Consider the following 16039-nt stretch of genomic DNA (forward strand, 5'->3'; position numbering starts at 1 on the left):
TCAGATTCTGTATGAATAGCGCTATATAAATAAATACATTATTATTATTTATAGGCCAGATGCCAAACCTGAGAAGCTTAACTCAGCTACTTCCTTAATATAAATCTTGTTCGGTGGTAGAGCTCTCAAGGGTTACAGTCCTGAAATTGCCTCTTGCGTTATAGTATCAAATATATAAATATGCACATCATCTGTGCAAGTTAATCTACCCAATCAAAAGGCCTTTAAAATCAAATCAAATGTTATTTGTCACATGCGGTAAATGCTTACCCTTTCCCAACAATGCAGTTAAAAAGTATGAAAATTAACAAATAGATGAAAATAAAATAGTAAGACAATAAAATAACTCAATAAATAACAATAACAAGGCTATATACAGTACAGGCTATATACAAGGAGTACCAGTACAGAGTCAGTGTACTGGGGTACGAGGTAGTTGGGGTAATTGATTGAGGTAATATGTACATGTAGGTTTGGTTAGGTGATTGATTGATTGAACTACAATGTACATGTAGGTAGGGGGTGAAAAGCAGAATGTCAAGGTAGCCATTTAATTAACTATTCAGCAGTTTTGTGGTTTGGGGGTAGAAGCTGTTCAGGAGCCTTTTGGTTCCAGACTTGGAGCTCTGGTACCGCTTGCCGTGCGGTAGCAGAGAGAACAGACTGTGACTTGGGTGGCTGGAGTCTTCGACAATATTTAGGACCTTCCTCTTACACCGCCTGGTATAGAGGTCCTGGATGGCAGGGAGCTCGGCCCCATTGATGTACTGGGCCATACGCACTACCCTCTGTAGCGCCTTGCGGTCGGATGCCAAGCAGTTGCCATACTAAGCAGTGATGCAGCCAGTCAAGATGCTCTCAATGGTGCAGCTTTATAACTTTTTTAGGAAATGAGGGCCCATGCCAAATCTTTTTAGCTTTCTGAGGGGGAAGAGGCATTGTCGTGCCCTCTTCACGACTGTGTTGGTGTGTGTGGATCATGATAGATCCTTAGTGATGTGGACACCGAGGAACTTGAAGCTGTCGACTGTGCGCAGCCCTCCATTTCCTGTAGTCCACGATCAGCTCCTTTGTCTTGCTGATTTGGAGGGAGAGGTTGTTGTCCTGGCACCACACTGCCAGGTCTCTTACCTCCTCCCTGTAGGCTGTCTCATCATCGTCTGTGACCACCGTCGTGTCATCAGCAAACTTAATGATGGTGTTGGAGTTGTGTGCGGCCACACAGTCATGGGTGTACAGGGAGTACAGGAGGGGGCTAAGCACACACCCCTGAGGGGGCCCCGTGTTGAAGGTCAGTGTGGCGGATGTGTTGTTGCCTAACCTCACCACCTGGGGTCGGCCCTTCAGAAAGTCCAGGATCCAATTGCAGAGGGAGGTGTTTAATCCCAGGGTCCTTAGCTCAGTGATGAGCTTGGAGGGCACTATGGTGTTGAACGCTGAGCTGTAGTCAATGAACAGCATTCTCACGTAGGTGTTTCCTTTGTCCAGGTGGGAAAGGGCAGTGTGGAGTGCAATAGAGATTGCATCATCTGTGGATCTGTTGGGGCAGTATGGGAATTGGACTGGGTCCAGGGTGTCTGGGATGATGGTGTTGATGTGAGCAATGACCAGCCTTTCAAAGCATTTCATGGCTACAGATGTGAGTGCTTCGGGGCGATAGTCATGTAGACATGTTACCTTGGTGTTCCTTGGCACGGGGACTATGGTGGTCTGCTTGAAACATATAGGTATTACAGACTGGATCAGAGAGAGGTTGAAAATGTCAGTGAAGACACTTGCCAGCTGGTCAGCGCATGCTCTGAGTATGCGTCCTGGTAATCCGTCTGGAACTGCGGCCTTCTGGATATTAACCTGTTTAAAGGTCTTACTCACATCGGCTATGGAGAGCGTGATCACACAGTCGTCCGGAACAGCTGGTGCTCTTGTAACCGGTGTGAAATGGCTAGCTAGTTAGCGTGGCGTACTAGTAGCGTTTCAATCGGTGATGTCAGTCGCTCTGAGACCTTGAAGTAGTTGTTTCCCTTGCTCTGCAAGAGCCGCGGCTTTTGTAGAGCGATGGGTAACGGTGCTTCGAGGGTGACTGTTGTCGATGTGTGCAGAGGGTCCCTGGTTCAAGCCCAGGTAGGGGCGAGGAGAGGGACGGAATCAACACTGTTACACTATCATGTATGGTTCAGTGTTGTTTCGAATATTGTTTGATGGTTTGTCGGAGGGCATAGCGTGATTTTTTATAAGCGTCCGGATTTGTGTCCCGCTCCTTGAAAGCGGCAGCTCAGTGCGGAGGTTACTTATAATCCATGGCTTCTGATTGGGATATGTACGTACGGTCACTGTGGGGACGATGTCGTCGATGCACTTATTAATGAAGCCGGTGACTGATGTGGTAAACTCCTCAATGCCATCAGATGAATCCCGGAACATATTCCAATCTGTGCTAATGAAACAGTGCTGTAGCTTAGCGTCCGCTTCATCAAACCACTTCCGTATTGAGCTAGTCACTGGTACTTCCAGTTTGAGTTTTTGCTTGTAAGCGGAAATTAAGAGGATGGAGTTATGGTCAGATTTGCCAAATGGAGGGCGAGGGAGAGCTTTGTATGCATCTCTGTGTGTAGAGTAGAGGTGGTCTAGAGTTTTTTCGCCTTTAGTTGCACAGGAGACATGCTGGTAGAAATTAGACAAAATGGTTTTCAGTTTCCCTGCATTAAAATCCCCATCCACTAGGAGCACCGCATCTGGCTGAGCATTTTCTTGTTTGCTTATGGCTCGTTGAGTGTGGTCTTAGTGCCAGCATCGGTTTGTGGTGGTAAACAGACAGCTACGAAAAATATACAAATAGTATGGTCTACAGCTTATCATGAGGGATTCTAAATCAGGCGAGCAGAACCTCGAGACTTCCTGAATATTAGAGATTGCACACCAACTGTTGTTGATAAAGAGACACCCCCCCTCCCCTCAGCTTACCGGGCGCATCTATTCTGTCCTGCTGATTGTATAGAAAAACCAGCTAGATTTACATTTTTCATGTCCTTGTTCAGCCACGACTCTGTGAAACATAGGATATTACAGTTCTTCAGATCACGTTGATAGGATAGTCTCGAACAGAGCTCATCCAGTTTATTCTTCAATGATTGCACGTTCACCAATAAAACGGAAGGTAATGGCGACTTATCCACTTGCCGTCGCAGTCTCGTTAGATATCCCGCACGCCGACCTCTGTTGCGCTGCTTCCGCATCCTCCAAGTGACAGGGATTTGGGCCTGGTCTGGGATGAGCATTATGTCCTTCACCTTCGATTTGTTAAAATAGAAGTCCTCATCCAAATCGAGGTTAGTAATCGCTGTTTTGATGTCGAGAAGCTCTTTTCGGTCATATGAAATAATGGACGAAACATTATGGACCAAAAAAGTTAGGATCAGCGCAAAAAAACACACAAAATAGCACAATTGGTCAGGGGCCCGTAAAATGGCGGTTACCTCCTTCGGTGCCATTATAGTTTTTGCAACAAACCCTATGAGTGTATCATGACAGATCGGTCCTGCTCAGAAACAATCCCTAGCCCATAAACCTAACATAATTTTATAGATCTGAAGGGATTGGAAGGATAAACAATATGGTCATAGCTCCTCCATGCCCTCTGATAGGCTTGCCATATTGCTTGAACCTATCCAATCCTCTCAGATCTACACATATGCCTGGGGGGACAGTCACTTTGAATCATGCCCTTGTGAGAGTGTTTCACATGGTTCCCTATTTTGTGAGTTCCCCCTATCCATGAAGCAGATACACAGTGGAAGTCATTGTCTTTTCTCTGATTAATCTCTACTGTCAGAGACCATGTCTTGATCGGTGAACGTGGATCCACCTATCCTGACATTCACCAACATACACACATGCGCGCGCGCGTTCCTATGACAAAATGTTCAGGCAGGGAGTTGCTGAGTATGCAGCTCAGATAGGCTATCGTGATAAACCTGCCTTAATGGAGCAGAGGCTACCTTTAGCTGCCTCCTCAAACATCACAGTAATGAGATTCCTGGATCAATAGCTGTTCAGTCACCAGAGAGAAAGAAAACCAGGGCACAAATTATCTCCATTCAACTATATATATTATTATTTTTTTGGGTCATTTAGCATACGCTCTTATCCAGAGCGACTTACAGGAGCAATTAGGGTTAAGTGCCTTGCTCAAGGGCACATCGACAGATTTTTCACCTAGTTGGCTCGGGGATTAGATCCAGCGACCTTTCGGTTACTGGCACAACGCTCTTAACCTGCCGCCCCCACTAACTATGACCTTTATGTTTTTGATGCATCCTCTTTGTGTGCATCTGTAGCACAAAATAATGTATTTCTCTGCAAGATAATGATACGTGTAAACCTCAAATATGTCAGGTAGCAGGTGGGCCTAAAGTATGATGCTAGTCGAGGAAAATGTAAACTAGAGAGGCCTGTGATGCTGGTGAAGAAATTACATCACGGGTGAAGGGGCTTTGCAGTGGCGTGGTGGGGGGAGGGTTGCTCTGACGGCCTGCCTGCCTATGAGGAGATTGGAAATGTAGAGGGGTGGATGGAGGGATGGAGGGATGGAGGAAGGAGGTGGGAATCTGCACAATATCTCTCTGACTCACACACTCAGCGTCATTCCCATGCTGTCCCTGGCTCTCTGAGTCTGCAGTTGCTGGGAGCGATATAGTGGGATTCTCGGCTCCCTCCCCCACCACACAATCTCACAAACTCACTCGCCACATGACTGCTGCATATCACAGCTTACTGTAAATGACCCTCTCCTGCATTGTATCCAGGTGCAAAATTAATTAATTAATTCATAATGGAATTGTACATCTTGAATTTGTGTTATTGTATCATGTGCAAATCACTTTAAGAAATGCATGATTTCAAATGCATTATGTCTGTTTTGGAATTTAGTCACTCAATATCTAGGCTATTCTTAATTAAACCAAAATATATTGAGCCTCACTTCCAACAATGCAAGTAAGAAGCATATTGTTGTCGAGCAATAATGAAATGTATTTGCCTTAATTTTCAAGGAGAAAGGCATAACCCCTGAGCATCCACACCCTTCTCCCACTCATTTCATTCCTCATTCGGAAGGAGGGAAAGGGCACGTTCCTCTGCCCAGGCGTTGTTGACGTATGCCAGATCTTACAACGTCTGGGTAGGTATTTTACGCATCAGTTAACCACATTATATGCTATAGCAGTCTGTCAGTCGATGACACCGTTGATGACGTCCAACGCAATGGTGTCATCGATGCATGCAACTTCTGAGCATGGGAACACGACAGTTGTCACTAGTTACCACAGCCACAAAGTCAACATTTCTATCACTTTTTTGGTCTTAATTTCAGGTTAGGGTTAGGCATAAATTTAAAAGTGTGGTTAGGGTTAAGGTAAGGTTATGTTTAAATCAGATTTTCAGAAGATAAATTGTAGAAATATGCGGGGTTTAGCCATTTGTGGCTGTGGTAACTAGTGACGACCGAACTCCACCAAAGCCTGCAGCGGAGCACACCAAAAGAGACTAAAATAGGGGATGACCTTCAAAAAACTAAATACAGAATCCGGAGATAAACCATTTACTTTGCATGGGTTTAGTCAGAAATGTATCCAATTGTTTTTTGTAATTTGAATTATGTTTGATTTGTTTTTTGTAATTTGAATTATGTTTGATTTGCTGCAGTAAATCATTATTATAGTTACTTGTGAGCGCCTCCCCTACACACAGTTGATGATGGGTTTTATCCATATGGCCAGTCAGGTGATATTTTCCGCTTCGCCATTTTGTGCTGCTGCTACGCCGGGTATTTATCTGAAGATTCGTGACTAGGCCATCTACATTGCTAGTTAGCTAGCTAGGTGTTCTTGTACCTTTCCCAGTTTACATCTAAAGACAGTTGCCTTCGATAGGTTTAGTAGCTAAGCCATTGGGAAACATAGCAATAGCCGTTTTGTATTACTTAGTTTGTTTACTGTGTGAGAAAGAATGTCGTCCGAAAGCCCCGAATATTCTCCGTTCTTCGCAGTGATGGGTGCCTCTGCGGCTATGGTTTTCAGCGGTAATTATAACACAATTCAAATACTATCTTTACTAGCTAGCTGCATTTAAATTATACATTGTATGTGTGTAATTGGTTAATTTTAACAGCACAGTTTTCTTTAGTGTTTGAAACCAGCTAACGTTAAAGGAGTCCAGAAACTGTCATTGGCGTATTTGACATTAATTATAACTAACGTCGTTAGCTAACTAATATAGTTGTCCAGTATTTTGCTAAGCTGTGTCATTGCTTCAGATCAACGGATTTGAAGTGAGTTAGTTATGTGTGCGTCGATAGTTAATTCTTTCTCAATTTTAGGCGCTTTTAGTTTTACGCTTTGCGACATGCGACACACTACGACACCACCAGATTTGAGCGTAACGTTAGTGGTATCTTAGGCGAGCTGGTCATTATGAAGGCAGGATACCTATTGATAGTGAATATTGACCATCAGTTTCATATTTTGAGTTTATACAATTGATACTAGGAAGAATAGCAGCTGAACTTGGTTATAGATTTGTGCAATGTAACGTTAGGCATAACCAGCAGGGGAGCACGCTCATTCGATGATAAAATGAATGGAATGTCATCGTTTGATCCACGTCATACGAACAATTCCATGTGAATTCGGGTGATTTAAAGGCTGCTGCATAGAAATTGGGCGCTTGTGGACCAATTTAATGTGTATAGGCCTCAGCTAATTGGAATGGAAATAAATTGCTCGAGGCACCTTGAATCTAATGAAAATGGCATTTACATCAAGATCACATGACAATCACATGATTGGACTTGTGATTTGGAATTTCCAAGTAGCCTATGATTTAGGAAGTGCACTCGTGGAGACCCATAAACAACTTACCACTAAAACACAATCAATATATAACATTTAATCAGATTTATGTACATTTGCATGTCTAAGAAGATAAATTGGCAACTAAGTGCAATCATTTGATCATCTTGATGTTATTGATGGCCTCAGGTCCAAGTGAGGGTGTTGAAACGACTGTCTAGTGATCTTTCTCATGACAAATAAGAACAGGGAGGACAGTGATGTATCAGTATTGTCTTTGGATTTTTTATTATCCTGTTAGGTCTGATGCATTCACTCAAGAATTTTGCACAATATGCATCCTCACAGCATACAATTACCAACCAACTGTGCCATTGATTGCAAGATGCATGGTTTGGACTATCACTAGGCCACAATTAGGAATCAATGTTTAAAGATGCACTCCAGCAATTTTTTAAAAACCTTTCCTGTTGAAAAACAATATGCCACCTAAAAATACATTAATGTACACACACTTAGACATGTTCCGGAACTTTGGCGACTCCCGCTTTGGTCTGTGTGTTAATGTGTAGTTCATACATGCATAATCTATGAGCGGAATTACTGTCTTACCTCAATTAGCCACAAAATCTCAAGTTTGAAAGCAACTGTTTTTCTGGAAGCTGTGTTGTGCCATTTTCCCCCATGTGGGCCCAGCCCCCTAGCAATTCGAGTTCAACCAATGAGCTTCAACCTCTCGCCATATGAGTGACAGCTAGCAAGATGCACGTTGCACCCACAGCAGAGCAAGAGAGATAGAGGATGTGGTACACATATCTGCACATACACTATATATACAAAAGTATGTGGACACCCCTTCAAATTAGTAGATTAGGCTATCTCAGCTACACCAGTTGCTGACGGGTGTATAAAATCGAACACACCGCCATGCAATCTCCATAGACAAACAGTGCCAATGGCCTTACTGAAGAGCTCAGTGACTTTCAACGTGGCATCGTCATAGGATGCCACCTTTCCAACAAGTCAGTTTGTAAAATGTCTTAATGCTACAGCATACAATGACATTCTAGACGATTCTATGCTTCACACTTTTTGGCAACAGTTTGGGGAAGGCCCTTTCCTGTTTCAGCATGACAATGCACCTATGCACAAAGCGAGGTCCATACAGAAATGGTTTGTCAAGACTGGTCTGCACAGAGCCCTGACCTCATGCACAGAGCCCTGACCTCAACCCCATCGAACACCTTTGGATGAATTGGAACGCCGACTGCGAGCCAGGCCTAATCGCCCAAGATCAGTGCCCGACCTCACTAATACTCTTGTGGCTGAATGGAAGCAAGTCCCCATAGCAATGTTCCAACATCTAGTGGAAAGCCTTCTCAGACGAGTGGATGCTGTTATAGCAGCAAAGGGGGAACCAACTCCATATTAATGCCCATGATTTTGGAATGAGATGTTCAACGAGCAGGTGTCCACATACTTTTGGTCATGTAGTGTATGTGATGTAGTACTCCATTTTCGGGGACTACTTTTGGCTCGTGAGCTCTGCTTTCAGAACTACTGGCGAAAAAGTATACAAAAGTACAGGAGAAACCCTTTAAGGGTAAAAACATGTTTTGAGGAAAAAAAACTGAAAACCTCAAGGAGTAGGCCATTCAAGGAGTTGGTCGGATGGTGCCTTCTGTTATTGGCCTTTCCCTTGTTTGCGGGTACAATAGAGAACCAAAGAGGAAAGCCCCCCCCCCCCCACTTGTGCCATGTCATGAGGATACCTGGACAAGCTATTGAGATGAGCCAGTCACTGAAACGATGCTGCTAACCAACCAACCACTTACTTAGTGCTGCACACAATGTTGAATGCTTCCAACAAAAAGCTAGTTAGCAAGCTACTGAAGTAGTGCTGCTAACATTGAGTGTTAATGAAGCAGCTGTTCTGCTGCGAGTCATTGCTGTAGCCTCGCGAGTCAGCTGTTGTGCTCCGTTGACCCAACGATACAAAGTAACTAACGTTAGCTATCGGAGAAACGTTGAATCTACGGACTGATTTCTGATAAGTCCCTCCCAATTTGGGGTCTGCATGTCTACAACTTCAGGGTAATTTAAACAGCCTAAGCAGTAAGCTTTTTATGTCCGTAAATGTAAAGCTAACTAACGTTAGCCATGTCAGTAAGCTAGCTACAACAGTAAGCTAAGCAGCTGAAGTCACTGCACTGGCAATGGCGACCGATGTCCTTGCACGTCAGGTAGCAGTGACACCATCTGACGTAAGACAATGACAAGTCACAGCACTTATTGATGGGTACACTTCCTGCTTTGCGGCTATGGGTACACTCGCAATGGCTGCCATTCCACCCATTATGCTACCATTGACTTGAATGGGGACGCCCATTATATTTATTATATTTCAATGGCAGCACATGCAGTCAAGAGAGGAGAAAATGTGCGGGGGAAAAAATAAAATGTGTATTTTTAATTGTTTTGCTATTCCAATGGTTATTCTGGAGACTGCGGTCATTTGGCTGGCCAATTAGTCATCCAAAATTCAATTTCTGTCACAGCCCTAACTGCTAGTAGCTGGAGGGTATGTGGCACTATTGGCTCCTTTACTGTGTGGTGTGGTGGCATCATGCCACCTGTCTGTCGACCTGGGCAGTTGTATTGAGTAATAGGCCTAAATGGTTAATATGCTGGTTAACTGCACAGGTGTATGCTCTTAGCTCATATTTGGGGAAATGTTGTCCTTTTTTTTTTTTTCATGACCAAAGGGAATTGTTAATTCTAGCCTTACAATTGAAAAATGGAGCCATGACCTAAAGAAAACATGGTTCCGTAATAACTTGTGGAGGAAGGGTGGCTTCAGTTATACTCCTGTCTAAGTAAGCCTACTTGTACTCCTTTACACAGCACTTACCAATGTTCAGACAGGTGTATGACCCTCTCACCTAATGTTCCTGTCAACACCCCATACACATGGAAACTGATTGCACTAAAATAGACTTTCATCATATCCAATATGTGTGGGTATGTAGGAAACACACTAGCTAGAGGCTAACCTAGCTGGAGTCCTATACATGTTTAGTGCTGACTGAGATCCTATGGATAGTGATGGCACAGGGCAGCGCGGGTAGCCCCTGTAGCTGGCAGTGGGTGTGATCTGTGACAGGCAGGGTGGGAAGGAGTGACAGATGGGGAAGTAGCCAGCTGGGAGGGCTGCTGGTGGGTGGTGGCAGGCACCCAGTGGAGGGGGCTGACCGGGGACACCGGTGATGATGGCCCAGCAGCATTAAGCATCTTACAGGGTTTCTTTCTTACAGGAAACGTGAGCTTGCCATCTTGTGGTGTCACTGCACCACCACTACCATACTTGAGATTGAGAAACCATATGTAAATAGCCAGCTTTTTATTTTATTTTATGAAGTGAGTTTTTGATCTACTGGTTTGTGTGTTTGTAAACCATTGCCTATATTGTGTTTCATGATCATTTAAAAGGCACAAATTGTAGACTACAGTTGATCTCTTTGAGAACATGATATAGCACAATTTATTTCACATTACTGTTGCCGTTCCCAGTTATATTCTTTAATGTCTTAATGTCTTAACTCAAAGTGGGAAGGCTCTGCTTTGGCACGGTGGAGGCACCATGATGGAATCTAAAATATTGGTTAGATAACAGGTTGTTGTGGCTAGATTTCATTAAACCACATGCTACTTTCTGGTGATAAACTGAGATCGCTGCATAGGGCTCTGACGATCATGGAATTTTGGATGACTGTAATTGGCCAGCCAAATGACCGGTCTCTGTAATAACCGTTCGAATAGCATACACGCGTTTAAATGCAGATTTTCTCCTTTCCTGACTGCGTGTCCCCACTCAAGTCAATGATGGCATAATGGGTGGACTGGTGGCCATTGCGAGTGTACCCGTAGGAGAAAAGCAGGAACAAGAGCAATGCGTTTACCAGTCAAATTGCCAGGGTTAGAGGTTCCAAGCCCATTCTATTAATCGTTTGCTACAACACCTTGTTCGTTTCGACAAGGAACAACAACGTTTCATCACGTTGTTAAGAGTCCATTTTATAGCAGTCAGCTGTTCGTTCCCAAAAAATAAACGGTTATGTTGGTTATTTTATTTTCATGATGGTCAGTTACATTGTGCCAGCCCTAGGAACGGTGGCTGTTCCAAGTTGCTCGTCCTCAGTTGAGCTTGCGTCATATCGACAGGGCAGTAGCGTTTGGGCTGTTATGTCTGCAGCCTTCACTGCTTGAGGCCTTTTGCTCTCGGTTGGTAGTCGGTACAGGCGCTGACTGGCTATGACGAGCATGGTAGCGAAATCCTTTAATGGTACTGGCTGACCCAGTCTACCATAGTGATGTGAGCTCTACTATACATTTTATCAGTAGTACCCACCCTATCCCTCCTAACACAACTACTAGCCAATACATGCCGCTGGAGGAGCTGCTTGACTTTAGAATGTATAGTGTGTTATATAGCCCAAAGTAGGGGCATATGCATCATTTTAAAATGTTTGTGACCACTGCAGACAACTACAAGGCTAGGCAAAATTTTAATACGTCATCTACTGGTGTATTTAAGACCTCCTAAAAGCCTGGTGTTGTACAAAAGTCCTCATTTTTAACTGCGATGGATTGTGTCCACACTCCTCTCAAAGCTCATCTCTTTTTGTGTAATGAGTCAACCTATTTTGATTATGTCACTTGCATTTTTTTATTGCCTACTTTTGTTTTGTTCTAATACTGCTCAAATGGCATGGCATATTTTCTGTCAGTTGGTTCAATAGATTTAGGAGTAGCTTTATATTTTTCCATAACACCATTATTCTAATGGTCTTATTTACTACTTTGATCCCTCACATCACTGCTAAACCTGGAAGTAGCCCCACCACATCTTGTTCAGTGTCTATAGACATTGGTCACTCAAAATATTGAATTAGATGGACCAGTATGTTTTCTTTTTAGGCTAAATAAATGGGTGCTATTTTGCAAAGTTTTTTTTTTTTTTTTTTGTCATTTAGCAGACGCTCTTATCCAGAGCGACTTACTTGGTGAGTGCATACATTTTCATACTGGCCCCCCGTGGGAAACGAACCGACAACCCTGGCGTTGCAAGCGCCATGCTCTACCAACTGAGCTACACAGGGCAATATCCCAGGCTTCATCGTGATATTGTCCACTACAGTTTCATCAAGGTAGTTTGCGGTTTTAAGACCAAGAGTTGGCTATATTATGCTACAAATTCAAGTACTGATAAAAATGCTATTTGGGTTTGAGCATCTTTTTCACTGATCACCTGTTTGATTACTTCCATCACCACAGTATCTTTACATTGCAGAGCGTTTGAGGCGTCCAAGTGTAGTAACGTTAATGAGTGATCTGGGGGGGGGGGGAGAGAAATACTAAAAGCTCTTTACCTCCGCAGAGGATTAGGATTAAAGCACAGGGGTTCTGCCTCATGCCACCCATTGCAGCAGTCCTCAAACACAACATTTAATTTTCAGAGAATAAAGCCATGGAACCTTGTCTCCACAAACCTAAACATGCTCCGCATGTCTGTCACTCCACTGAGGTAGATCTGGGTCATGTTCAGTAGGGCACACAATAGAAAAACGTTTTGCAACGTCCAATTAGATCACTGATTTTAGTTTATTAATTCATTTCACTCAAGGATTTCTCTACTGAACACAACACTGGTGGGTTTGGTCTCTAGATCTACGGTTGGTGCGTTGGTCTTCGTTTATCAAAAGGCGGGCATGAGGGCCAGCTGTTTGGAGAGGGTCCTTCATTGTGCTTCAACATGGAAGTCATTACATTAACAATATACCTCCTCAGGTCAGAGTGGGAGCTGCAAGATAGTGCTTTAGGGGTTGTGGCATGAAATAATCTACTGTATAGAACCGTTCAGCCATTCACATTACTGATCCAGAAATGTAGCCTAGGTGATGGATAAATCTGGTCTGTGGTTTATAGAAATGCGGTTGGAAGTGGTCTTGTCTTGGTATCTGAGGTGCTGCTGTAACTTCCCTCCCAAGTGAGATTGAGAAAAGTGAGTGCTAGGCTATTTCGTAAACCAATCACCAAGACACATTTTATGGGAAACTCGAAACCAATATGCAGTAAATGCATTTCCAGTAATTACGCTAAGCTAACTTCAATCATCTCAACTGCATGCAGACACACGCATTGTATCCATGAGTTAGTCTGACTCTGAGATGTAGGTAATTGATCTACTTTCCCAACCTTTAACGGGTTGTCTATTTTTAGATGCACCATTGTAGTAATAGTGTAATGTCCATATGGCTCTCTGCCTCATGGTCTCAGTCGTCACGCGCTGCCTGTCGACGTGGTGACTGCGTTCTGCGGGGCCTCTACATTAGAGGGCATAGAAATGGAGTCTATTCATTCTATTTCTATGATTGCTGCTGATGTGACATCAGATGTTTCGGCTGGTGCTGGTTTGTGTCCCTTCTGTGCTGCTGGTTGCCTCTGGAGGGATGTGGCATCCTGCTGTCTTCCTGTGTGGAGAGCCTAATGAGTGTTTTTCAGGCAGGGAGGCGGAGTGATTTAGAACACTGCAGCTCTGGCACAGAGCCATGAAATGGAATGAAAGGGGTTAAACTGAGCTCCATTCCCTGTGGGTATCTATGGGTTGAGGCGAGGAGAATTGGCCTGAACCGTAGCTGTAAAGGGGAATGGCTGGTTTGAGAACCGTGGTCGAGCACATCGGGGGCAAGGCGGGGGTGGGGGGACGTGATGCTGGTAATTTCCTCGTACACAAGCAGAATTTCCCTGCTGTAGCCATGTTGACCTTGTTGGTAAAGGGAACAGAAACTGGTTTTGTTACCTAATCAAGCCTCAATTTCAGTTCCTCATGTTGCTCAACCGTGTGTTTTACTGTGTTTGTACATTGATCAAATCACAGAATGAAGTAGAACACTATTTATTATATTGTATCTCCTATGGATCTAATACTCTCTCCCTCCTTCACCAGCCTTAGGAGCAGCCTATGGGACGGCTAAGAGTGGCACAGGGATCGCTGCCATGTCGGTGATGAGGCCGGAGCTCATCATGAAGTCTATCATCCCCGTGGTCATGGCGGGTATCATAGCCATCTACGGCCTGGTAGTAGCGGTGCTCATTGCCAACAACATCTCCGAGAAGGTCACCCTCTACAAGTAAGCCTAACCCCTCTCATGACATCTCTTATGTCTAGAAATGGGCTCTATTTGCATTTCCTCTTTCCTAATACTACAATGTGAGGAACTTAGAACAGGCTCAGAGGTAACTGGTCCATCAATCCATAACGCCTGACATTGATGTAAGATCAAATCTATATACTGTGGAAATGTAGTTTTATTGCCAAATTTGAGTAAATGTCTAATTGAAAACATCTCTGCTTTCTTTTGTCGTTGTTCATTCTGTATCACATAGTAACCCTGTCCATTGTATTGATCCTATTGTAATCCTCTGTCTCGGTTGTAGGAGTTTCCTCCACCTGGGTGCTGGCCTGAGTGTGGGCTTGAGCGGGCTGGCAGCTGGCTTTGCCATCGGTATCGTAGGTGACGCGGGCGTTAGGGGCACGGCCCAGCAGCCCCGGCTCTTCGTGGGCATGATCCTCATCTTGATCTTCGCAGAGGTCCTCGGCCTCTACGGTCTCATCGTGGCCCTCATCCTGTCCACGAAATAAACCACTAACTTCTCCACCAAAATCTGTCCTATGTTGCTGCTGGAGAAAAAAATTGTAAAACCAGATTTAAAAAAACAAAGGAAAAAATTTATGACACAAGTCTTAAAGTGACGAACGTGGAAAATAATTACATAATTAAAAATGGCTCCGTAAATATGGTCTTATCTCTACAATGTGTACAGTCGTCCCGATTTGATAGTCAAACTTCTTGTAAATGCGCAATGTAGTGATTTGTCTGTCCTGTGTGTGTTTAAAAATGTACGAAGATTCTTTCCCCCCACTGGTTTAACGACGTTCAGGCTCACCAGGTTTCTCGCTGGTTTCTGGCTCGTCTTAGAGAGCTCACCAAAGGGCCCCACTGCTTTCTATCCTCCTGCATTGATTTGGGAGTTCACACGATTTCTGCATTAATGTCTATGGGGATCTATTTGTAAAGAGAAATGTATGGACTTAACTTTGTTTTTTGTATTTTTTCTCCACTGGTTTTATTTAAAGAATTGTTCAATGAATCTGTTTTAAATGGAGCAAACATTTTAAATTCCCTAGGAGATATATACATACATATAAATATCTATATAGATTTAATGCACTGTGGGTTAAATGTGATGTGGTTGGATTTCCTCTGGATGTATCAACGTACTTGGTTTAAAATTAAGATTGCCTTTAGTGTGTGGCTGGTGGAGTGGGAGTTGTGTAATTGTGTAGTTTAATCATTACAAACATTCTTGAAACACTTCAATGTTTTCCTGTAGTACTGCTGTTTGATTGCATTAAAGGTGTGTGTGCCCAGTGTTGGGTCTCACAAGTGTAATTTCCAAAACTACGTCATCTCCAGCGTCTTCGTCCGTAGATGTATGCATTCTCACCACACCTCTCCCATTAAACGAGCAGGGAGTTATGGTTTTTGGTCAAATTCCTTGTAGTTCGTCATACTCACTGTACCATAGTGTAATTCAAATAGGTAGCCAGGTTGTTTTAGTGTAGAAATGTCACTCACATTATCACAGGTGATTTCCTTGATTTTGGTTATGTTAAAGGAGATGGTGACTTGTAACTCAAATGAGCTACACTGAACAAAAATATAAACGCAACAATTTGAAAGCTTTCACTGAGTTAGTTCATTTAAGGAAATCAGTCAATTGAAATAAATTCAATAGTCCCTAATATATGGATTTCACATGACTGGGGATACAGATATGCCTCTGTTGGTCACATACCTATAAAAACTATCCTTCACAGAGTTGATTATGGCCTGTGGAATATTGTCCCACTTCAATGCGAAGTTGCTGGATATTTTTAGCAGGAACTGGAACACGCTGTGGTACACGTCAATCCAGAGCATCCCAAACATGCTCAATAGGTGACATGTCTGAGTATGCAGGCCATGGAAGAAGTGGGACATTTTCAGCTTTCAGGAATTGTGTACAGATCCTTGCGACGTGGCCGTGCATTATCATGCTGAAACGAGGTGATGAATGGCACGACAATGGGC

General features: G+C 43.5%; 1 protein-coding gene across 1 annotated transcript; it reads left to right on the forward strand.

Moving 5' to 3' along the window:
* Positions 1–5766: 5766 nt before the first annotated feature.
* atp6v0cb (ATPase H+ transporting V0 subunit cb) lies at positions 5767–15370 on the forward strand. The gene is made up of 3 exons (XM_084165615.1): positions 5767–6076; positions 13852–14035; positions 14343–15370. The coding sequence occupies exons 1-3, from the start codon at positions 6004–6006 to the stop codon at positions 14545–14547; spliced, it is 462 nt and encodes a 153-aa protein (XP_084021741.1). The 5' UTR covers positions 5767–6003; the 3' UTR covers positions 14548–15370.
* The last annotated feature ends 669 nt before the right edge of the window (positions 15371–16039 follow it).

This window comes from Coregonus lavaretus, assembly GCF_964263955.1.
Source record: "Coregonus lavaretus genome assembly, chromosome: 1".
NCBI classification, from domain to species: Eukaryota; Metazoa; Chordata; class Actinopteri; order Salmoniformes; family Salmonidae; genus Coregonus; species Coregonus lavaretus.